This window comes from Sinocyclocheilus anshuiensis, unplaced genomic scaffold (assembly GCF_001515605.1).
Source record: "Sinocyclocheilus anshuiensis isolate Anshui unplaced genomic scaffold, SAMN03320099.WGS_v1.1 scaffold501, whole genome shotgun sequence".
NCBI classification, from domain to species: domain Eukaryota; kingdom Metazoa; phylum Chordata; class Actinopteri; order Cypriniformes; family Cyprinidae; genus Sinocyclocheilus; species Sinocyclocheilus anshuiensis.
The window spans coordinates 9,242-33,910 of NW_015540866.1; the positions used below are offsets into that span (position 1 = coordinate 9,242).

General features: G+C 40.8%; 4 protein-coding genes across 7 annotated transcripts in view; 3 read left to right on the forward strand and 1 right to left on the reverse strand.

The window, feature by feature from the left end:
* The window catches only part of mfrp (membrane frizzled-related protein), a 14,184-nt gene extending 8,888 nt beyond the window's left edge, over positions 1-5,296 (forward strand). For both annotated transcript variants that reach the window (XM_016485619.1, XM_016485620.1), the window contains exons 8-13: positions 2,276-2,352; positions 2,564-2,712; positions 3,344-3,474; positions 3,561-3,695; positions 4,785-4,912; positions 4,983-5,296. In XM_016485619.1, the coding sequence (XP_016341105.1) occupies positions 2,276-2,352; positions 2,564-2,712; positions 3,344-3,474; positions 3,561-3,695; positions 4,785-4,912; positions 4,983-5,207 (845 nt within the window). In that variant the 3' untranslated portion in view covers positions 5,208-5,296. The remainder of the gene's footprint in view (positions 1-2,275; positions 2,353-2,563; positions 2,713-3,343; positions 3,475-3,560; positions 3,696-4,784; positions 4,913-4,982) is intronic.
* Positions 5,297-7,326: 2,030 nt separating this feature from the next.
* On the forward strand, positions 7,327-14,687 carry LOC107688059 (transmembrane 4 L6 family member 1). Of its 3 annotated transcripts, none has more exons than XM_016485603.1 (6): positions 7,327-7,507; positions 8,110-8,297; positions 8,377-8,445; positions 13,188-13,333; positions 13,560-13,746; positions 13,870-14,687. In XM_016485603.1, exons 2-6 carry the CDS (start codon positions 8,127-8,129, stop codon positions 13,882-13,884), a joined length of 588 nt encoding a protein of 195 aa, XP_016341089.1. In that variant the 5' UTR covers positions 7,327-7,507; positions 8,110-8,126; the 3' UTR covers positions 13,885-14,687. The 3 variants fall into 3 exon arrangements, with proteins under 3 accessions (XP_016341089.1, XP_016341086.1, XP_016341087.1); XM_016485600.1 differs by having other exon boundaries at positions 7,329-7,507; positions 13,867-14,686; XM_016485601.1 differs by having other exon boundaries at positions 7,329-7,488; positions 13,867-14,686.
* A 663-nt stretch (positions 14,688-15,350) lies between these two features.
* vstm5 (V-set and transmembrane domain containing 5) lies at positions 15,351-23,437 on the forward strand. The gene is made up of 4 exons (XM_016485604.1): positions 15,351-15,366; positions 21,487-21,813; positions 21,900-22,043; positions 22,827-23,437. Exons 2-4 carry the CDS (start codon positions 21,639-21,641, stop codon positions 22,856-22,858), a joined length of 351 nt encoding a protein of 116 aa, XP_016341090.1. The 5' UTR covers positions 15,351-15,366; positions 21,487-21,638; the 3' UTR covers positions 22,859-23,437.
* Positions 23,438-23,895: 458 nt separating this feature from the next.
* LOC107688066 (mediator of RNA polymerase II transcription subunit 17) overlaps positions 23,896-24,669 on the reverse strand; it is an 8,286-nt gene continuing 7,512 nt past the window's right edge. The window contains exons 11-12 of the mRNA XM_016485616.1: positions 24,344-24,606; positions 23,896-24,215 (exon numbers count right to left, since the gene is read on the reverse strand). Coding sequence (XP_016341102.1) covers positions 24,007-24,215; positions 24,344-24,606 — 472 coding nt within the window. The 3' untranslated portion in view covers positions 23,896-24,006. The remainder of the gene's footprint in view (positions 24,216-24,343; positions 24,607-24,669) is intronic.

A 24,669-nucleotide genomic window follows, 5' to 3' on the forward strand; every position in this document is an offset into this window, starting at 1 on the left:
TATGAGCGTAGTTCGTCTGTTAATATCACATGCACGTTTTTGTTTGTTGTTTTTTTTGTTTGTTACTCAGACGCAGGCAGTGCGCTGCATGAGACAAAAAAGTAATATAGCCAAAACAACCGCATAGCCGCTCTTTAGTGTAGATGCATGTTGATTTTATCAGACGATGCCGCGATTATAAATGAGAGTGACTCCTGGTTAACATGTATTAAAAGGGGTCGTGTTTAGTCACTATTTAGTGTGTTATTTTTTGACAATATTCACTCATCATGACAGTAAAATAGGGCATTCTAAGTCAATATACTGCAGTATTTCCTCTCAATCAGTATAAAATATGGTTAACACCCGGTCATGCATGAAAAAAAAATACCGTCATGTACCGTGAAACCGGTATAATTTTAAAAAATACCGTGATATAAATTTTTGGTCATACCGCCCAGCACTACGTGCAAGTATGTGTGAGATATACATCAAGTTTTCTGACTGTGTTCCAGGGGGCGCTGTAGAGCCCCTGTGCCACGCCCTGGTCCCAGTCTCTGTGGCGTCCTAATGGCACAGATTCCAATGTGTGTGCCAATTTTCAAGAGTTTTTGAGCATGTTAAGGCCCCCAAAAACCCCCAGATAGTCGAAAAAAAAAATTAAAGCTGCAAGCAGCGATGAAAGAACCCTCGCACCCGGGCTCACCACCACATGATGGCTTTAGGAAAACAGAGAACGGTGGGCAATATGCATTTAAAGTATAACTGAATATTGGCATGTAGATGTGTTCAGGCCAGGACATCAAACATGTTAAGTTTCGGGCAGATTGGACACTGCATGCCTGAGTTACATCAACTTCCTGCTTCACTGCATTAATAGCATGCTTTAACACTTAGCTAAGTGTTGCTAGCATGTTTCTATCATGTTGGCAGCCTATTTAACACTTGCTGACACTTTGTAATGTTGCTAGGAGTCCATAACACTGTTAAACATGTCACTTCCTGTTGCCAGCCGGTGGCGCTATGACTATAACTGAATACGGGCATGGACGTGTTCAGGACAGAACACCTATCAAACGTGTGAAGTTTGGGGCAGATCGGACATTGCTTACATGAGTTACAGCAACTTCCTGTTTCTTTGTAATAATAGTATACTTTAGCATATTAGCTAAGTGTTGCTAGCATGTTTCTAGCATGTTGCTAGCCTATTTAACACTTGCTGATATTTTTAACTATAACTAAATTTGGGCGTGGGTATTTGTTCAGGACAGAACACCTATCAAATGTGTGAAGTTTGGGGCAGGTCGGACATTGCTTGCCTTAGTTACAGCAACTTCCTGTTTCATGGCGAAACATCAAATTTTGTGAGGCCGCCAGGGACACGCCCTTTGACGAAAACTCAAGATCTTCGCAATTTAGCAAATTTGAAGATGATCCGATTAAAACTGTAGGAGGAGTTAGTTAAAGTACGAGGCCTGAAAATGGCAAAAACTGCACAAAAATTGTACAGGAAATTCAAAATAACGGACTTCCTGTTAGGTTTTGGATTTTGTACCAAGAGACTTTTTTGTAGGTATTGGTGTGTTACATGTGTGTACCGAGTTTCGTACATGTATGTGAAACGTAGCTCGAGGCGCACTCCATTGAAATTTTTTAGGTGGTGCTATCGAGCCATTTTGCCACACCCACTTCTGAAACCGTTCGAGATATCAAAAATCCCTTTGCAATTTAGCATCCCCAATGTCTTGAGATCATGTTGACCGAGTTTGGTGGCAATCGGGTACCACCAAAGGAGGAGTATATCAAATTCCAGATCATGCGCTTTTTAGACAGCCCTGAATAGCCAACTTCCTGCTGGGAGGAGCTAATGACATGCAGTGTGAAAGTTGTTCGGCTTAATGAGATCTATATGTGTACTGAGTTTCATATGTATACATTCAAGTATGTGTGAGATATACTGTACGTCAAGTTTTCTGACTATGTTCCAGGGGGCGCCGCAGAGCCCCTGTGCCACGCCCGGGTCCCAGCCTCTGCGGCGTCCTAATGGCCGCAGATTCCAATGTGTGTGCCAATTTTCAAGAGTTTTTGAGCACGTTAAGGCCCCCAAAAAGCTCCGGATGGTGGAGGGGAAAGAAATCCTTAGAAAAACAAGGGGGCCCTGCGCCTTAGTTGCTTGGGCCCTAATTACAGTAATGACGTCACTACACAAAGTGTGACACTTCAGTCTTTTATCTCGCTTGAAAGTAAAGACTATAATCGATATCATGATTCTGTCTTTCAATCTTCTGATTCTTAGAGTGTGGAGGAAAAATAACAGGAGAGTATGGATCGTTGTCCAGTCCAAACCATCCAAAGCCATACCCACATCAACAGGTGAATGATTTCATCAGCTGCTATTTCTGTCAATCACTTCCTGAATCTAAATGCGAAATCGCATACATTTACATACAGTTTTATATAAATTAGCTATGCACTGATAAATTAATGTATTAGGCCAGCTGTTAAATAACTAGTATTTGTTTCGGCATTGTGACTGTTTCTATCACATCTGTATTAATTGTAGTTATCTCTACCGCTCTCATAGTTGTGTACGTGGCAAATCTCTGTGGAAGATGGGCAGGTGATTAGACTGAGTTTTCAGAACTTGAGTCTGGAAACACAGGATGTGTGTGAGTTTGACTATGTGGAGGTTTATGATGGGGCAGATGCAGATGCAAACACTGTGCTGGGCAGGTGAGAATACTGCACTGCTGTCTCTACAACTCTGATGGGATTTAAAGAGACCTATTGCTTTAAAATGTTTACTTTCAGCAACAGTGAGTTCCAATACAAATGAAAATGCAGAGAACGCAAAACATTTCCATCATGAGCATTATCTTGAGGAAGGCAGATTTAATTGTGTCATATTTGTTGTACTGGAGTGATTGAGCCAATGCTGTTGAAAAAGCCAGCATATGCTGGTTAGGTATGTTTTGAAGCATGGCTGCTGGTTTGAGCTGGTTTAAGCTGGTCCTTAACTGGTCATGTGCTGGTCCTGAGCAGGAGCTAGTTGCTCAGGACCAGCTCAAACCAGCAGCCATGCTTCAAAACATACCTAATCAGCATATGCTGTTTTTTTCAACTGGGTGGATCAGTTTCACAGAATATGATGATGCATTTCTTTATCAGTGTCAGCTATGGTCTCCCATGTGCTTCTCTAAACGTCGTTTACCCTGCTATACTACCACACTAAAGACCCAGAACTGTGAAAAGTTTAATAACTTAAATATTGAGGGTTGAAACGGTCCCCCACAATATGTGTTTACAGAAAGCTTTCTGCTGTTCTTATAGTGAGTGCTTGACGTCCCGCTGTCTCTCTGAGCAGGTTTTGTGGGCCAGCTCTGCCTCCTGATCTCACCTCCTCTGGTCCTGTGATGACCGTGCTGTTTGTGGCAGATGAAGGTGTTGCAGACAGTGGCTTTTATGCATCGTTTAGGGCCACGTCTCTTTCAGAAAGTGAGTGCTGCACGGTTCATGAAGTAGATTTTGTGAGTCTCTGTGAGATCGTGACTCTTCCCTGCATCACTGCTTTCTGCTTTGAGGAACATGCAGTCCAGCAGAGTTTGCATGCGGCTCCGGGGAATGTCTGCACCAGGACTGGCTGTGTGACGGATGGAGCGACTGCGCAGACGCTGCAGACGAGCACCACTGCATTAACTCCACCTACCCTCCTTTCAGTGAGAACACGCTGCAGTTTGGAGAGGACGTTTCCTGCTGTTTTGACTCCTTTCAATCCCTTCCCAAATAAATTGTTCAGCCGGTTAAATCTATAAATCTATTGCACTAATAACCTCTTGCATAATCATTTATCAAATTATATATTATACAGTGCTCATGAACTGAGAAACCTAAATTCCCTTGATCTTTTGACATAAGAGGTCATTCTACTATAAAAAAAAGTTTCAGAACTCGAAACTTTCTCGTTAGTCTAAAAACAGCTTATACTGTATTCCAATCTGCCAAAACCAGTTTGTGGAATGTTCTACTCTATTATGCAATAGTGTGGATAAGCACCGCCTTCTCAGAAGAAGATCAACACCTGCTTCTACAGCACTGTTTAGCCCCGCCCACCGATTCTACAGCACTGCCTGTATGCGTTGCCTTCCTTCTGATCCCAACGTTAGGAAAGTGTGAATGAACTTTATTTTTAATGAAGATCCAGACTGCGTCAGTAAGAACTCGGTCCTCGGATTCGTTTACAAACAAGGCACAGTTCGACATAGGCTTTTCAGAAAGATTGAAACTAAAAGACGATGCTGTGCGACTATATTGAATCTGTTTTCATAACGTGATCACTATTGCTTTGTCTCTTCTTACAGATTGTTTGATATTGGATTAATTATGCATTTTCAACCTAAATCACAGCGGCATCCATTTGTGAGGAATGTACTCTGTGAAACATACACAACTGTTGAGCGTTTACTTCCGCGTCTACGATCGTCCTCGCCTATTCAGAGCGTTCTGATGAGAGGGTCAAAAACTGTTTCTTCTCAATTATTAGTTTTGATGTAAAAATCTTGATAACATTAACTCCGAGAACAGTACAAAATAAAAAAGTGAGGCAGTTCATGACCCCTTTAAATGGCATGCGTGTTAGGAACAACATAAAGCCCATATGGCTCAGCAGTATGTGCAGTATTTGTTGGCTCTTGGTAAATCTACGGTATCTGCTGAAATGCCAGAGGCTCAAAAGTAGCTTTTTAGTTGTTGTTTAGTAGTCACAAGTGCATCTCACATTCTTATTTTTTGCCTTTTTTTTCCCTCAGCTTCATCTTGTGAGCCCATCCAGGTTGAAATGTGCAGAGGTCTGAGCTATAATCTCACGTCCTTTCCAAACATCTGGCTGTCTATTTCTGACCAGAGAGAAGCTGCTTCTATTCTGCACGAGTACAGGGTGAGAATGAGAGCAGTGACTGTGAGCAGCTCCCCAGAACCCGTTGGACATCTGTGTGATGTGATTGCAGGTGCTGATGGAGTTTGGCTGTTTCGAATCCTTCCGGCGGCTGGTGTGCGGTGTGTTTGTTCCTCACTGCAGCGCTCAGAGTGGAGTCCTGCAGCCGTGTCAGTCTGTCTGCTCCAGCGCGGAGCAGCAATGCAGTCAAACCCTGACCCTGCTCAGTCTGACCTGGCCCTTCAGCTGCCGCCTGCTGCCCGCTTCACACGACCCCACGGAGTGCTCCCTGCCATAGACACGGCCCTGACCTAAACTCACACTCACCCGAGAACAACCGGTGCAGTGACTGCACACGGAAACAATGCTGTAAATAAAACAAAGATTGCTGGAATGCATTTTAAACAATCTTTTGATAGTCCACTTTAGACATTTTGCTAAAAATAAGTAACTTTGCAACTACATGTCAACTAATTCTCATTAATTTGCTACTACTGTACGTGTCTACTAACTCTCAGAGTACACTAAGGTTAGGGTTAGTAGAATAAGTTAACATATACTTGCAAAGTGTCTTATAGTCAGTATGTTGTGGACCCATCCAAATAAAGTGTTAGCAGATATTGAGCAGACGGTCTACTAATACTCTAATGACTGCTAGTTGACATGTAGTTGCCAATTTACTTATAATTAGTTGAATGTCTAAAGTGGTGTATCGACATCACAGTGGAGAATCGGTCCTCCTGCACTGAGCGCTGATAAGAACAAACTTACACACGGAAATAAAACACTGACATTTTGTGTTTACAGTCTCAACCAGGTTAACGGTCTCAAGACATCTTTACACAAACTGTGAAACGTTCAGTGCTCTAATGATACACCAGAAGGTTTATATATATACAGAATAGTAATTATCTCTGTTTGTTTGTTCTCAGCGGTTGAATTGTAATTATATATTCATTAAATTAATTATACCATTAACCCAGTTTACACTATTGTGGGATTTGGCCCCAGAGTAACTGCCAGTAGTTACTTCACCGATTCGATGTGTTAGTTGCTCTTATTACATCTGCACAGATAAGCAGTTTATGTCATTGTGATCATATAAATAAGTGTTGTTTATTTTATTTGTTACTGTTCGACAAAAACCAAAGCACTTTGAACCCATAATCTGATCCGTCTCTGTGGGATTGGTAGATTCATATAGTATGACATACGGAGAACGTCCTGAAACCTGGAGTGTTGACAGATTATAGCTGCGATTTAATTCAAATAAACAACTAGCTAGATTGTGTCTCTGCTCATCTCTTCTTCATTTTCTGTCATCTTTCTCTAGTAGTACACATTTTTGCATCATGGCAAATTGTTGGATTGTTATTGGGAAGTGTATGGCCCAGATCAGTCCTGTGATTGATTGATTGATTGATTGATGGATGAAGGACACCTATACATATACTTTCATTTTCATGTCCTTAGTTGAAAATATGACTACATTTAACCTCTGAAGTAAAACATGGAGGTTCACTTAATTTTTCCACTGTGAATGATTACTCAATGTCTTAAACAACAACAAAAAGGAAGACTACAGCTGTTTGTGGGCTGTTAATTCAATCAGTTTGTTTTTGTCAGTGACCTAGACCACATTTGATAGGACATGAATGCAGCAGGATTCACAAACTTCTTCCTCCGATATAGCACTGTTTGGATGGAGCTAGTCTTCTCAATGACATCTGTGTTACATTTATGAATGCGGGACTCTGCTCATTCCAGGTACTTTGATGTTTGAATTGGAAAATTGAATATACAACCACAGGAGGACGTAAGGTAAGAAGTTATATGTTTGAGTGGCATTTGAAGATGTGGTTCTATCATATTAACACATTTTTAGGTGTCATTTGATTTAGTAATAATACATTAAACAAAATATGAATTTTGGCTCTTGTAGATTTTAGATGAGGAAAGCTTGTCCAAAATCACTTCGGTAACGCTTTACAATAAAGTTCCATTTGTTAACATTAGTTAATAACTACATTAAACTAACAACGAAAAATACTTCAAAAGCATTTATTATTCTTAGTTAATGTTGATTCCGACATTTACTAGTGCATTATTAAATTCACACGTTTTATTGATAAATGTACTTAATGGACGAGCTAAAATGATCTAACAATGAACAGCTGTATTATTATTAACTAACATTAACAAAGATGAATAAATATTGTAACAAATGCATTGCTCAATGTTAATGTTAGTTAATGCATTAAACATAGTGAACTAATGGAATCTTATTGTAAAGTGTTACCATCACTTTCAAAAAGCGCTAGGCCTATACCTTAGATTTGTTCTCTTTCTGGGAGTCTCTCTGTGTCAAACACATGGACAGAGGCCGTTACTGAGAGTGAGTTTTGTGTGTTTGAAAGCGAGGTGATTGACCGCAGGGACAGATATCTGCTCACACTAACATTACCTCTCATCGCTTCACAGCTCATCGCCAGCCCTCACTAACCTCCACTAATTACCAGCCTCGACAGAAACTAGAAGAGCCGTCTTTCTCTCGTCCACACTGAAGTCAGCGAGTAGAAGTGGAACTGCAGAACTCAGGTGAGGAGTTGTGACATTTATGGTAAGAGCAGTTTGTAGACTGAATATGATCCTGCTGTAAAGAAAATTACTTTAAAGACACTAGCAGTTAAATGGATGTTGCTCTTCATTCATATGTGACCCTGGACCACAAAAAAAACAGTCATAAAGGTCAATTTCTTGAAACTGAGATTACTGAAAGCTGAATAAATAATCTTTCCATTGATGTATGGTTTGTTAGGATAGGACAATATTTGGCTGAGATGCAACTATTTGAAAATCTGAGGGTGCAAAAAAATCTAAATATTGAGAAAATCATCTTTAAAGTTGTCCAAATGAAGTTCTTAGCAATGCATATTACTAATCAAAAAGTTAAGTTTTGATATATTTACGGTAGGAAATTTACAAAATATCTTCATGGAACATGATCTTTTCTTAATATCCTAATGATTTTTGGCATAAAAGAAAAATGGATAATCTTGACTCGTACAATGTGTTGTTGGCTATTGCTACAAATATACCCCAGCGACTTAACACTGCTTTTGTGCTCCAGGGTCACATATATTATGTAACCGATTCATGACTGGTTCATGATTTCAGTGCAAGACACGTCTCTTTCACAGGTCTGAATCAGGTCATCATGTGTACGGGTAAATGTGCTAAATGCACCGCAGACCTTCTCTTCCCGCTCGGTCTCCTAGCCGTGGTCGGAAACATCCTGCTGTTTTTTCCCAACGGTGAGGTGTGGAGGACCGAGGAGATCACTGAGAAGATCTGGTTCTTCCCCGGGGTGATCGGAGCAGGACTGCTGGTGAGTGTGAGAGTATGTGAAGGACAGACGAGCGAGCGAGTAAGTGTGTCTGCTGACTGTGTTTGTGTGATTTCTGCAGGCGTTTCTGCCAGCGTCGGTCATGAGGGCCGCGGGGCTGGAGGGCAGCTGCTGCGCAAACAGATGCGGGGTGAGGAACTGACTTCATCTCTCAACAGATAACGCATGCACTTTATATTTGTGTCAGCAGAAATTTATTCTGCATCATCTTTGTTAAAAAATGTGTAGCTTCTTCTATAGTGCTCTTTTCAAACTTCACTTGCAATAAATGAGTGGCAGATTGTTATAGGACCAAACCTGTCACACTACATGCAAGCACACTTTGCAGTAATGATAGGCAGCACTACTATTCTACTGTTGCATGTAAAAGATAACATGCAGTCAGTCATATAACCTAATAACAAACAGATATCATTAACTAATGAGTGAAGTATTGATTGGAGTTGGACTGAGCTGTAGAGACAGCAGAGGAACACAAGCACAGCGATGCAGGAAAGATATGTTTGCTGGCTAAGAATTCATTTATACAGCACTAGACAAGAGTTTATTATTTAGATTCTAAATTCTACAACTGACCAGTCAGAATCAAGCATTTTGTGTAATTTAGTGTAAAATAGTGTCCTTTTTGGCTGAAATAAGTGAACATAATTGGATAATATGGGGGAAGATGCCCCTCTTAAGAACAGTGTGCATTTACTGAAATATTTGTAGATATACGTTTAAATAAGATAAAAGTGCATCTGCAGAATGATGATGATGCATCAGCCATTGTGTTATTATAGTAAATAGAAACGTGTTAATTTTGTTATTATAACATAAAATGTGTGTGTGTGTATATATATATATATATATATATTAGTGCTGTCAAACAATTAATCGTGATTAATCGCATACAAAATAAGTTTTTGTTTACATAATGTGTGTACTGTGTATATTTATTATGTATATATAAATACACATACATACAGTATATATTTTGAAAATATTTTCATGTATTTACATGTCTATATTTATATTAAAATAATTTATATTGTAAATAAATATATTTAACATATAAACATAACATATTTTTCTGAAATATATACATGCATGTGTGTGTATTTATATATACATAAAAAATATACATAGTACACACACATATATTATGCAAAAGAAAACTTTTATTTTGGATGTGATTAATTGCAATTAATCGTTTGACAGCACTAATATATATATATATATATTTTGGTTGTCCGGTCACCGTTATGTTATGCTGTGTTTTCCCTCACCATTCTGCCCGTGTTCTAAGTTTGTTCATTAAACTAAATGAGTTTGAACTGCCCCTCCTGTCTTCGCCTTCCTTCCTGCATCACCGTGACAGATGACCGGACCTAATAACGCAAACTGGGCTGAGGACCAGCTGTGGTGCCTGCGGCAGGGTGGTCGGCCTTTGGAGAGGTATGTGGAGGAATTCCTCGAGCTGTCTTACCAGTTGAGCTGGCATGACGCTGCACTCAGTGCTTGTTTTCAGTTGGGTCTGGATGAGGAAACGATCTGTTGTGATCTTCCTACGAGTGATTTTCCCTTGGTCGAGTTGATTAATCTCATCCTTTATTTGAATGGTTCTACTTCTGAGGTAGAAGAAGTTAAGAAAAATGAGAAGCATCCTCATCCAGCCCCCTCTGAAACAAACCTTGCCTCTCCAGCTCATCCCATGCCGGGACACTCCACATGCCTAACCAATGGTTCCGATCACCCATTTCCTCCCATGTTTCCCCGTGCTCGAAAATGGACTTCTAACAGTGCATTCCAACCCCGCATTCCTATCTGTCAGGTCAGTGCTAAAATGTACATCCCTTCTGCTGTCTCCAGTTCCAAGAGCCTTTCCAGTCCTCAGCCCAGAAACGCCGGCCGCTCCACAGTCAAGTTTACCGGCGGCCCCACTGTCAAGCCTGTCAGCCGATTCACTCCCAAGCCCTATGATAACAGCAGCTATATCCTTAACCTCAGCCCAAAAAAGGAGAATGAGGAGGAAAAGACTGTTGGCTCTAGCCCCTGACCAGAGCCGCATACGGCCCGTCACGAATTCAAATGCGGCCCACCATGCTGAACACAATTTTAAAAAATAACTTTCAGTTTTACAATTAGTTTTAGTTTTTACATTAATTTAAAAATGTACTAAACAAATATAAGCTATAATGTTTTTATGTAAAATCATTTTATTTTTCATATATTATTTTCAGACCTGAGCAGACCTGTATACTCGCGTAACGTTACGCATTTAACGAACACTTACAAGCGCGCACTTTGGCAGCATTCAATCCAAATAGTCATCAGCAGCCATTAGTTAGGTAAAATTGAGCATCAGAATGGACAAATTTGTTATTAAGGGAGAAAAACTAAATGTGGAAAATGCCAGCGAAGGAACACATACAAACAAGAGTGTTCGCAGTATCAGCAGTGAAGGTAGGAGAGTGCTGGACTTTCGGCATCAACTTTCGGTTTGCCCTGCCACTCACTTGAAGATGTTCAGGCAAAAGGAAACACCCATACTACACAGCAATCATCCTTAATTGCAGAAATGTGGCAAAACATCTCTGGAGAGAACCTCAGATTATTAAATTCGAAAGTGCTTTCCATATTTGGATCAACATAGGCTACATTTGTGAATGCACATTTTCTGCAATGTCGCGCGTCAAGTCACGCTTCCGTGCGCGTCTTACAGACTGCAACTTACAATCGCAAATTCATTGTGCTGTTACTCCTTTCGAGCCGAATTTCACAAAATTAGTCAGCTTCCGACAGCATCAGGTGTTTTATTTATGGTGAGTAGAATTATTTATTTATTTATTTATTTATTTATGTCAATGAATGTAATCGATTAGATATCATAATATTTAGGCTATAATATAAATCTGTTTGGTTTGTATGGGTGACGTAATATGTAAATGATATGCGTGCGGCTCGTGAGACTTGCACTTGGACCATAGTGCGGCCCAGTGGCTCCTGTTCCCACGTCCAGCCAAGAGAGGGCTGTTGTTCCCACGTATGGCCCAGGGAGGGCCACAGATCCCAAGTCTAGCCCAAGGAGGGCTCCTGTTTCCACGTCCAGCCCAGAGAGGGCTCCTGCCCTCACGTCAAGCCCTGAGAAGGCTGCGGATTTCACGTCCAGCCCAGAGAGGGCTGTTGTTCCCATGTCTGGCCCAGGGAGGGCCTCAGATCCCGAGTCAAGTCCAGGGAGAGCTCCTGTTTCCACGTCCAGCCCAGAGAGGGCTGCGGTTCCCATGTATTGTCCAGGGAGGGCCACAGATCCCAAGTCTAGCCCAAGAAGGGCTCCTGTTTCCACATCCAGCCCAGAGAGGGCTTCTGCCCTCACGTCACGAACTGAGAAGGCTGCGGTTCCCACGTCCAGCCCCGAGATGGCTTGTGTCCCCAAGTCCAGCCAGGAGTGGGCTTCTGTTCCCGTGAGCAAGCCGGAGTGGACTTCTGAGCCCAGCCCAGAGCCGGTCCCAGCCAGGGGACCCGGAGTCTCCCCCAATACATTTTTTTTGGGGGGGGGCTATACGTCTCCGGCTGTAGTGGCCGGGCCGAGTGCCGAGGCCAAGGTTCAGCCATGGCCCCCTGAACTACCTGTTCCGCCATGTCCTCCTGGACTGCCTTCTCCGCCATGGCCTCCTGGACTGCCTGTTCCGCCATGGCCTCCTGAACTGCCTGTTCCGCCATGGCCTCCTGTACTGCCTGTTCCGCCATGGCCTCCTGTACCCCTGAACTGATACCACCCTGGAGGCCTCTCGTCCTGTACAAGCCTGTCCCTAGAGGCCTCCAGAGCGCAGAAGTTAAGTGGCGTGAGGACGCGCCTTCCGGGAGGGGGAGGTAATGTCAGACTCGTGTTCCTGTTTTGTTTTTCTCCCCATGTGCTTCCCGTGACCCAGTTTCTCCCTCTCGTTTTGATTAGTCATTTGGTTCAGGTGTGTCCCATTAATTACCCTTGTTTGTCTATGTATTTAAGCCCCAGTCTGTTCAGTCTTTGGTTGTCCGGTCACCGTTATGTTATGCTGTGTTTTCCCTCACCATTCTGCCCGTGTTCTAAGTTTGTTCATTAAACGAAGTGAGTTTGAACTGCACCTTCTGTCTTCGCCTTCCTTCCTGCATCACTGTGACATATATATATATATATATATATATATATATATGTCATAATAGAAACATGAATGCAAAATTAATGATTTCACTCAAATAACCTTTGTTTTAATGAAAAGCAAATATGTCTGAAATGTACATCTAATTCATGAAATAATGAATAACAACCTCATCAGTTACAATAAGTATTAAATAATAATAAGACTGTCAGCTTTTAACTTCAAAATAACTCCACAAATCTAAAAGCACTGACGTGTCCACAAATACAATTTATTAACAAATAGACATAAAAAGCATTGATATTCAACATAACACAGTGTCATAGATGACTATTTTCCAGAGACACAAAATAAGATCAGTTAACCTCAAAAGTATTTCGTAATCTATATCTCACAATTGTTGATGTGCAGATGAAATTACAAAATTAAAAATAGCATAGCCATTCATCAGAAGTGTTGAGAAAAAAACTTCTTTACAGAATCAAACTTTATTTCTTATTTGAAATTATCAGAACAAGTTCTTGAATGTATCTTCAGATACAGAAGGGCTGCCATTTATTTCAGTTGTGAACAGTAACTTCATCTGAATCGGCAACAAAATCACACACACACACAGACACACACACACACACTTTTCAAGTAGGCTACATTTGACCCTGGCAAAGAAGCAACCCAGTTGACTGAAGTGTGTGTCTATCTCTCTCTCTCTCTGTGTGTGTGTGCGTGTGTGTGTGCGTGTGTGTGTGTGCTGCAGATGATGCTGTCCATGCTGATGTCTGTGTTTGGTGTTGCTGGAGGTCTGTATTGTATGATCATCTCTGCCGTCAGCCTGCAGGACGGCCCTCTGTGTGACACAGGAGACGGGATCTTCATCTACCCCTTCCTAAACAGCACTGCAGAGTAACAGCACTCACATTGACCCGTTTGTTTGTACACTATACAGTGTGTATAATGTGCGTCTGTGAGGATGCAGGGGAAACAAAATCTCATTCTCAGAAATGCACAAAACTCTCTGGCAGAACTTGAAAACCCCAAACTGCGGTTTGCTTATCACATGTTAGAACATACTCTGTTTTCACTTCATTTTCACATTGATACTTTCACACCTGTGCTTTCCTCCGTTCAGAGAGAGTTACCTGTTCAACCAGACGTCATGGGCGGTGTGTGTGCGGCCACAGAATGTGGTGATGTGGAACGTGGTCCTGTTCTCCATTCTCTTGAGCATCGGGACTCTGGAGGCTGTGCTTCTGCTGGCACAGGTAGTCAACGGACTGATCGGATGCCTCTGTGGGACCTGCATGAACAAGAACCAGGTCTGCTTGCTCTCCATGTTTACAATAAAGTTTATTTTAAGTGCCAAAAACAGCAAACTATTGCTTTCAAAAGTGTGTAATACCAGCCTCACAAAAGATGTGTTATTGCTTTCGCTTCAGCAGACACAGATGGAATGAAAACCCAAGAGCACACTCCAGTATGTGGGACCTGTGCTGAAATACATACGAACACAATGACATCCACACAGATCTACAGAAACACACGTGTGAAATACACTGAGGTTTCATAACACACATATGATGAATATCATGTCTAGTTTTTGTGAATCATACCCTTGTCCTCTATAAATGAAGCCTTTGACAGGTAATGAATCTATAGAAGGTCAAAGCATCTCATGGCAATTCGTAGGTGATTTTACATTTTGGTGAATTGGTGGCTAATTCACATGAATTCATCCAATCTTATTAACGGTTATGTTTGGGGGTGGACCTTCATGTTTACCTTTTTATCAAAAATCGTATGTTGAATTCATGCAATATCACCTCCTCATAAAATAGCTAAGTTTTCTCATGAGATTAGGTTTCAATATTTCAGAAACATGATGTTTGTATAACCCTGTGATATTCAACTATCAAATATAATACACATATTTTCCAAGTTTTGTAAAGCTGCTTACATTTATCCATTTTGTTAAAGTATGTAAAGATGAGTTAAACATCCACTAGTGTAAAACCTAATAAATCTCCTTACTAACCCTTGTTAGTTGACTTAAAGTGCAACAGTTCATTGAACTTGCTTGTGTAAATCTAGTCCTGTGCATTATCTGTGTCTTTTGCATTAGTTACACAGAAAGATACATTTTAAGATAAATTAATTAATCAGTTCCGATATCAGCCCCACAAACCTGTGACAATGCCTTGCTGTAATGTGGGGTTTGGGTTTTGTTTTTGTTTCATGTTCATGTCTTTTATTATTTAGTTTAGTCATGGTCCCTGTTTGTGTCATGCTTCCCTTGCCCTCATGTATTCATGCCATTGGTTCCTCTGTTCATTGTGTCATGTCGCCTTCAGTGGACTGATTCGTTACAGAATACATGACCACAGAAAAAATGAAGCCAGCAGATCATCTTGTTCGCCTCTGTCAGGGTAATCGCTCCATTGAGGAGTATGTGGAGGACTTTTGTGGGCTTTGTCACCAGGTAGATTTTAATGAAACATTCCTGAAAGACATTTTCTGTTATGGTTTGGACAAAAATGTATCTCAATTAATGCCACGCAATACCCCACACTGGTCACTTGAACAGTACAGGCCGCCACGCCTGAGTCCCCGGCCAAGATGGCCGCCACGGGCCAAGACTGAAAAGACTGGTAGCTAGCGTGATGGACTTACCACTGATGGTAAAACAACCTTGTGTTTAATATTTAATACGAGTCCGCCATGGCCCCCCGCTCTGCCTGTTCCGCTTCATGGGCCTGGCCCTCCATCCCTGCCCCAGTTCCGCCTCCCTCTGTTCAATGTGTCATGTTCTGATTGGTTGTCCTAGTCATGTGTCTTGTTTCCCATTGGTTTGTTCATGTCATGTGACCCTCCTTGTCTGCTATAACTAGCCATGTTCCCATTGTGCCCTTGTCGTGTATTGATGTTGTTACCTGCTGTCGGTGAGTCTAGTCTGTTCATGCCTCGTCAAGTCTGTGTATCTAGTCTTCGTCTGTTTGGATTATGTTTGGATCACCTGTAAATAAACTGCACTTGGGTTCTTCACTACACTCGCCTTCAGTGGACTGATTCGTTACACTTGCAAATGAACCTTGATTATTTTTGTGTAGACACACATTCAGCTTGCACCCTGATAGCAAGCAACCATTGAATCAATGTTAAAAAATGTTGATTTGTCAGTTATTTGCATTGAGTCAAAATCACTTTTGCACCCGCAAAAACTACTTTTTGCACTACTACTATACTGTTTGTTTTCTTTTTATTTATTATACAATTAACAAAAGCAAAAAAGGCCTCTAACACTAGCTTGCTCTATTCTTTTTATATTCTATCTGTTTTCTTTTGATTTATTATGATTTAAAAAAAAACTTGCTGTGTACTGCGTTAGACTAACTGAGACTTGTTATAGCACTTGTGTATCATTGCTCTTTTGTTGGTTTTGATTACTTCTGTCGTCCTCATTTGTAAGTCTGTTGTGCTCTGTTGGATTGAGATCTGGTGACTGTGGAGGGCATTTGAGTAAAGTGAACTCACTGTCATGTTCAAGAAAGCAGTTTGAGATGATGTGAGATTTGTGGCATGGTGTGTTACCCTGCTGGAAGCTGCGGTCACAAGATGGGTAGACTGTGGTTGTAAAGGGATGGAGGTGGTCAGCAACAGAACTCGTAGACTGTAGTGTTTAAATAATGCTCAGTTGGTAGTAAAGGGGCCCAAAGTGTGCCGAGAAAATATCCCTCACACCATTACACCACCAGCAGCCTGAAACCATTGATATAAGGCAGGATGGATCCATGCTTTCATGTGGTTTACATCAAATTCTGACCCTGCCATCTGAATGCTGCAGCAGAAATCGAGACTCATCAGACCAGGCAACCTTTTTCAAATCGTCTGTTGTCCAGTTTAGCTGAGCCCGGGTGAATTGTAGACTCCGTTTGCTGTTCTCAGCTGACAGGAGAGGCACTCGGTGTGGTCTTCTGTCCATCTGATTTAAGGTACGGTGTGTTGATGCTCTTCTGCAAACCTTGGCTGTATTGAGTGATTATTTGAGTTACTGTTGACCTTCTCTCAGCACAAACCCATCTGACCATTCTCTGATATCAAGGCATCTTCACTAGATATTTTCTCTTTTTCAGACCATTCTCTGTAAGCCCTAGAGATGGTTGTGTGTGAAAATCCCAGCAGATCAACAGTTTCTGAAATACTCAAACCAGCCCGACTGACACCAACAAGCATGCCACATTCACTGTCACGTCAGTCAGCTTTCTTCCTCTTCTGATGCTCGGTTTGAACTTCAGTATACCGTCTTGAGCATGTCTGCATGCTTAATTGAGTTGCTGCCATGTGATTGGCTGATGAGATATTTGCGGTAGCAGTCAGTTTAACAGATGTACCAAATAAATTATCGGTGAGTGTAAAAGCTTCACCCATAAGTACTGTCGAAAATAAAGTTTCAGTATCAATTTGCTTGTATTGAAAAAAAACCCTACCATTTAATACTGTGCAGTAAGCTGTGTGTGAGAGAGAGAGAGAGAGAGAGTGAGAGTGTGAGAGAGAGAGAGAGAGAGAGAGAGAGAGAGAGAGAGAGAGAGAGAGAGAGAGAGAGAGTGTGTGTGTGTGTGTGTGTGTGCGTGTGTCACCGGCTGCTAAACCGGTCTGATCAGTATCATAGTTCAGTCCTGTAAGTGAATACGTCTTGTTGAATGAGCAGATCGGACAGACAGGAAAAAGAGCGAAAGGGAGCAAATACTGAAAGGGAAAGAGAAAACGACAGCAGCAAAGATAAACAGGGGAGATGAAGATAAAGAGCGGCATAAGGAGAATGGGTAGCAGAGAAGGACAGGGTGAAAGTCTAGAGTTATGACTGAGCTATAAACACGATCACATGTTACTTGCATATAGATATATGGAGGAATCAGTCTAATGAGGCCCGCATGCATTAGTTTGTCTGAGAATACACAGATACTCTACCTTATCTTCTGTCTCTGCCATTACAGTAAGTATATATATAAATGTGTGTGTGTGTGTGTGTGTGTGTGTGTATAAGTGTACAAAGATATGCTTTGGGACAAAAGTGTATTTTAGGGTTTGGACTTGGGTTAGTCTGTAGTCATTATAAATCACTTTATATGGAAAACAACAGACGTCAATGTTATGTCCTCATTTACACAGTTAGATAAACATTTGTGCAAAGGTGTTATGATTAAAGAAAAAGTAATCACATGAATGCATATTAAGAACAATAATATTCTATATAGATGTCTATATAGTCAATAATAGATTACAATGCTTTCGTTTGAACTGTTCAGGTATTTGTTTATGCATCCTTCCAAACTAAACTTTCTAACATTAAACAGAATTTCTCTGCAATCGCTATAATAAGGTTATAGTAATCCTGTGTGAGTTTGGTGCTGCAGTATTTGGTATTTTAATGTAATATCACAGCGTGTAACCGTGGCATAATACTGTTTTACTGCTTTCTTAACCCCTGAACATATCAGATCAACATGGTTAGCACTTATAAAACTGCCACGTATGTGACTTACCGCTGAAGTGAATACTGAAGGATTCTGGTATGGAGACTGAATGAGTCAGGCCAGACAAACCTGTTTCTGCCTCACTTTTCACTTTCCTGTCACTTGGTATTCTTGCTAAGTTATTTGTATTAAAAACACAGTTTCAGAGCAGAGCTGTATTTGGAAAGGAACAGGAATGGGGAGTGTAGAAGTGATGTTTGCTAAGCTAGGATTGGTCAGTGGCGTTTAAAGGCAGGGCTTAGCAAAGAATCATTTCACTAGTAATAACACTGATTCTTGAGAAGTGGGACAAAACAGAGTGCAAACCAACTAAACTACATTTTTGTATCTTGCATATAGGCTAAACTATGCTTTGGTGCAACCTCCCAACTTTTCTCTTTTTTATCAAAATGTGCTTTTTACCTTGCTATCACTTAATTTGCAGTCAAGTAATTTAAGATGTTTTTAACACTTCAAAACACATTCTCATGTTAGCAGACAGATTACATTTTCACATGTGACCAACAATTCCTCAACAAATATATCATTATGAAATATGATCAAAATATTAATCTGATGAAGGTGACAGAAAGCTGAATTTGTAGTCACTTTAGCTATCAAATACATTGAATCAATCAATTACTGTATTAAAACAAACTGTGAGTATGTTATTGATTATAAAGCTTTTATTCGGGATTCACATTGAAGTATATTGATGTCACTGGAACACAAACGATCTGTTTTCTCTCATCTCAGAACAGTATGTCTGCTGCTATGGTAACAAGGTATCTTTTAAAAACAGTTAAATGAACAAATAAAACAATTGGTTGTTACTTCTAGCTATTTACATTCAGCAGGATCTTAATATTCACATTTAAACATATTAACAAATGATCAGAATACAAACGAACTGTATTATGTTTTATGCAGAGTTATGTTCCCTCAACCCTAACCCTGCTAGAAGTGATGACCATCGATCCACAAAAGAGATGCATTTAGTAGTTATACATTATTACAAAAATCAAACACTATTTTATATTTAATACAATTAAAATTGACTTGAAAATCACAAAAATATGATGACTTCACGCTGAATGTCAATGGCCCGTCACCACCGTCAGACAGAATATCTTACGTGTTGACAGATTTGGCATTTCTTTCACAAAACAAATGGAGTTCATGTAGAAGCCGTTCTGTTTTCTCTGTTGATGCGAGATGCTAATAGAACCTGCTTCAGGAGAATAACATTATCTGAACATTTCAAATCATTTCCTCAGAAATTGGAGGATGGCGTTGACATATCATGGTTGTGATGCAGGAAATATTAACATTAGGATTTAAAATATTATAAAACCATAAAACTGAGCAGAGCCTGACACTGATGTACTCTGCAGAGGATATTCCCTGATTTTATTACATTTTTATGAATGTCTGACGGTGTCGACAGACTTATGAAACATGCAAGTGTCATTGAAAAACAACCTTGCTTTTAATATGAGATATTATTAAGTGTTGCTTTTCATAAAACAAGCTCTTTTTCATCATTACATTTTTTGTATCCATTTTATAGCATATGAATGATTGAAGCCTTCTCTGTGGACACAGTTTTAGATGTAGTGAGAAGACAATAAGTGTCAGATTTCATATAATAATGATAAAATTAAACTGAAGGGGATGATTGTGTTAAATACATTCTATACTTAAACCCTCATAACATTTACAATTTCAAATATTTTCATTTGTAAACCTGGACGTGTTTTGTTCCATGTCTCAAGAATCAGTGATAAGACAGACATTCCTGCAGCTTCCACTGCAATGCTTTAGTTTATTTTATCATTGCTATTGAACTCCACCTCCTGAACTTGTTCCTGGTTTAAAGAGGGGTAATCATTAACTAGGGTTAGTCATTGAGAGGACATCTGGATGTTTTCATTCTTTCATGCTCTTACCCTAGGGGATCTTCTCGAGAGTTCACTGCATCTACATCCACAGTGTGAGGGACACATCTTCACACCTTGAGTATTTTGTAACACGTCAAAACAGTGCAAAAGAAATGGAGAAAGATGATTATGTTTCTTGATTGTTGCCGTTTGGGTGGAGGTTGGCAGCTTAATCCACTGGAGAGGAACAGAGAGAGTGAAGGGTATGGAAAGTGAATTTGTGCCTCATTGTGGAGGAAAAACGACAGGTTGCTTGTTCAATGGCTGTAGCTGGAGGGAGAGAGCATTCGATTGTGGTAGTGCATTGAGATTGCATTGAGGAGCAGTTTTAGTGGCAGTGCTAAAAGCCACCATCGAAACCTTAAATTTGCTTCTGGTCCCAACTGGGAGCCAGTGGAGTGAGATCAGGAGGAGTGTGACATGTGTTCACTTTGGCTGATTAAAGACCAGATGTACTGCTGCATTCTGGATCGTCTGCAGAGGTGAAGGAGTGGGATCATCAGGTTATATGTATCTTATGCAGAGCAGTGGTAAAAGAAGCCATGTGCTTCTATGCTATGAGGTTGTGTAAATGAAGAAAAAAAAGAGGGCCGAGAACTGAATCTTGAGGAACACCAGTGATTAGCTGTTATTACACAGACACCCCTCCTCTCCTCAGACAGCTTAAAAAATCTCCTTGTGAGGCAGGACTGAAGCCACAAAAGTACCGTAACTATGATGCCCAAGTCAGAAAGTCTGCATGTCGACAGAAGATGGTCTGAACAGACTTTCTAACACACTCAGCATCCGAATGCACTCGCTTGCTTGACTGACACTTTGTGATGACGAAATGTAGGAGGTTGTTGCTCTGTGTCATGCAACTGAGAGATTAGTTTGTGTCTGCCCTGATTATTTCTTCCAGTCTCTAACTCAAATTAGAGGGGCATTTGTCGCATAATGGTTTGAGAGTGGGACTTGTAACCTGAAGGTTGTGGGTGTGATTCTCAGTACTAGTAGGAACTGTAGGTGGAGGGAGTGAATGAACAGCACTCTCTAACTTGGACGGGATAAATTCAGAAGACAAATTCTGAGTACGAGTTACCATACTTGGCCTACACGTCACGTCACCTAAATTCTTCCCTCACAGCACTGCTCCTGGAGGGCAGAGTTTAGCTTCAGTCTTAGTTAAACACACCTAAACCAGATAATCAGCAGGATTAGACACCTCGTCACAGTACATAGTTCTTGTATTAAAGTGCATGATAATACAGTGCTCATAATGGTTGTTGGCCCTCCATACAACTGATGATTCTGTGAGCACATTATAGTAATATGTTGGTTTTATTATTTCCAATTCCAAATATTAACAAGTTTCCCAAAAGCTTCTTAAACCCCCGTCTAGCATCAGTAAAACTATCTTCTGTCCCCAAATTGGCATAAGACTCATCAAACAAACAGAGCAATGATTTGAAAGCATTACAGAGTCACAGTGTTGATAGCTACTCTTTCTAAATTTGTTGGAAGTCAACTAACCAACGATGGTTAAGAATGCCCCATAAATGCTGCTTTTGCATATAATCAAAGTATTTTAACATCCACTAAATCTCTCCTCTGTCTCCTCTCTCTGAAGCTCAGGCCATTACCATCCAGGTGCCGAGGAGCCCTATCACGGCACCGGTTCAGGGAAGGGCTCTTTTCTCCGTGGACATCACATGCACCGGGACTCCAGCGATCAGATGGATCTTCAGTTCTGTGAGCAAACAGCAAAGCATCGCAGCCTGGATGCTCGGAGGCGCTGCAAACGTCACGAAAATGTACGAGGGAAGAGTGCAAACTCATCCCAACGGCTCGCTAACCATAACCGACCTACGTCTACAAGACTCTGGCTATTACACCATCACTGTGACTGAACCGTCTGGAAACAGCAAGGACGTGTGTATGGTGTTGAGTGTAACTGGTGAGCATGTCGTTTGTGATATACTGTACGTAGAGACACAAATGCACACTGACATAATGCTTTAGTCTATCTATCCTGTGTTTCAGAGGTGCTGTATGACGACATTCAGTACTTTATCGTGTTCATCGTTGTGTTGGGGACGCTGGCTGCATTTCTGATGCTGTGCATGTGGCTCTTGAATAAACTACACAACTTCATAAAGGCCTGGAGACAACGGAGATGCTTACCAGGTACTACATCGACTGTCATTTACATTTATTGCAATGCAGACGTTGTGCGCACAGCTGTGTATGTTAGATGTCCTGAACGTGCATGCTAAGTGTCTGAATGAGGTAAGAGCTTATAATTAATGCTCATTAATGCAGATCACACACTCACTGACAGGCGAGAAGAGGATAGGATCGTAGCTCCATTGGTGGCAATGCGTCTACATTTACATTTAGTCATTTAGCAGACGCATTTATCCAAAACGTGGACAACGGAAGCAATCAAAATCAACAAAACAGCAATGATATGCAAGTGCTATAACAAGTCTCAGTTTAACGCAGTACACGCAGCAAGTTTTTTTTAAATTATATATTAAAATAAAAATAAAACGGATAGAATAGAAAAAGAATAGAGCAAGCTAGTGTTAGAGGCCTTTTTTGCTTTTGTTAATTGTATAATAAATAAAAAGAAACCAAACAGATAAAATACAAAAAGATTAGAAAAGCTAGTGTTAGTTTTTTGTAAGAAAACAAGCAGTTAGTAAATGAATAGAGTGCAAGTCTAAAAGAGTGCTAGAGTTAGAGGGTCAACTAAAGATGGAAGAGATTCTTGAGGATGGCTAAGGACTCAGCTGCTGGGATTACTTGGGCTTATGATGCTTTTGGGAAACGCAGCCCAGGCCGTTTGATCCATCAGAAAGAGTGTTTGGCAAAATATGAATGTTTAAAGGTGTATGAGATAGTAAGATGTAATATTACTTTTCGTTTGCAAATAAAACTGAACCTCTGTATTTGCATTCTGCACAGAGCACAATGAGACTGAACTGCAGCCACTGTGACAGAAACACTGATTAGTGATTGACCAGATGAGCGTTTCCCTCTACAGAGTGCAGATCAACAGACCGACAGCAACACCAACTCTCTTGAGCGCCAGACAATCAACAGGACAATCATACTTATGCATGTGTTATTATACTTATAAAGGGTCAAAGGACATCCTCTCAAGTACCAGATGGTGGAAATTTTATGAATGTTCTTTGTGTTATTTTTAATGGATGAATGTTTTTAAAAATCATTGGATATTGCAGGGGCAAATTTCCATTTGTGGTTCAGGTACCAATCCTAGCGAAATTCCTGTTATGTTATTTAGTGTCCAAACGTCTCTTATGAAACAAAAAGATTTGAATGTGGCTCAGTGTCATGATTGCTAAATAGTAATATCTAACAAACAGCATATTTAATTTTTTTTTTTCCCAGATTTTTTGGATAAGACATGTCTGATCTTTTCGATTGTAAAGGTTCAAAATACATATCTTTGCATAATGATGATTACCTGCACTTGTTGTTCTCATTAAACGTAGTTTGTCTTTAGATTTTCCAGTGTATAGAAGGATTGCTTTCTTCTGTTTGTACAAATGTCTCCCTGGAGCACAAAAGCAGTGTTAAGTCGCTGGGGTATATTTGTAGCAATAGCCAACAATACATTGTATGGCTCAAAATTATCCATTTTTCTTTTATGCCAAAAATCATTAGGATATTAAGTAAAGATCATGTTCCATGAAGATATTTTGTAAATTTCCTACCGTAAATATATCAAAACTTAATTTTTGATTAGTAATATGCATTGCTAAGAACTTCATTTGGACAACTTTAAAGATGATTTTCTCAATATTTAGATTTTTTTGCACCCTCAGATTCCAGATTTTCAAATAGTTGTATCTCAGCCAAATATTGTCCTATCCTAACAAAGATTATTCAGCTTTTATATGCATAAATGTCAATTTCACAAAATTTACCCTTATGACTGGTTTTGTGGTCCAGGGTCACACATGTGCTTTCACAACAAAGGAAGAATGCAGAGCTGGAAGTACAAATGTTTTATTTCCAACAAGTGTTTTGGCCATCGCTGGCCTTTTCTTAGAAAAATGACAGAGTGTGAGCAAACGGTGAAGAGATGCATCAAATCAAAGTGAGACCCCAGCGGGCTCTAGGGACACGGGGAGAGGGCCGCCATCAGCAGCTCCATCTTGTACACAAAGTTTCTTCCTTCCATGCGGCCCCAGTGCACCTCCCTGTAAGGACCCCTCAGGTGCGTCCATCTGCCCTCCTGCAGCACGTCGCTCTTGAGCAGCTCTTTGGCTTGACTGCGCGGGAACTGAACCAGCACCTTGCAGCCGCTCTCTGGACCGTTGCGCACTGCAGACAGACAAACACATGTACTGTCCTTCAGGTTCCTCGTGCATTACTGTTTATGGATCTCCAGCCCCGCCGTGAGGTCAGATCACCGCTGTAATAAAGCATGTGTAACGCTGGCTCAGACGCACCTGAGATGGTGTGTTCTCCGCTGGGAGACGCGACCGTGATGGCAGAGGCGTTCCCGATGCTCTCGATGGGGCCGAGGCCCACGTGATTACTGAAGCTCAACACGTGCCAGCCCATGACTTTAGCCAGCTGCTGCACAGCGTGAACCTGATGCTGCGACATCTGCACACACACAACACACACACACACACACACACACACCATCATGACATTATGACAGCCAGAGTTCAGACAAAAATGAAGATTTGCTTGAAACATGCTCATCCTCAGGTCATCCGAGATCAGGAGTTTGTTTCTTCATCAGGTTTGTAGAAATGTAGCATTGCAT

Bases quoted from the DNA above. Each gene is read 5' to 3' on its own strand.
- LOC107688059 (XM_016485600.1), top strand. From the start codon at position 8,127: ATGTGTACGGGTAAATGTGCTAAATGCACCGCAGACCTTCTCTTCCCG. The intron at 8,298-8,376 runs GTGAGTGTGAGA...TGATTTCTGCAG, and splicing joins TGATCGGAGCAGGACTGCTG to GCGTTTCTGCCAGCGTCGGT. The intron at 13,334-13,559 runs GTAACAGCACTC...TCCTCCGTTCAG, and splicing joins TTCCTAAACAGCACTGCAGA to AGAGAGTTACCTGTTCAACC.
- vstm5 (XM_016485604.1), top strand. From the start codon at position 21,639: ATGCTCGGAGGCGCTGCAAACGTCACGAAAATGTACGAGGGAAGAGTG. The intron at 21,814-21,899 runs GTGAGCATGTCG...CCTGTGTTTCAG, and splicing joins TATGGTGTTGAGTGTAACTG to AGGTGCTGTATGACGACATT. The intron at 22,044-22,826 runs GTACTACATCGA...CATTCTGCACAG, and splicing joins ACAACGGAGATGCTTACCAG to AGCACAATGAGACTGAACTG.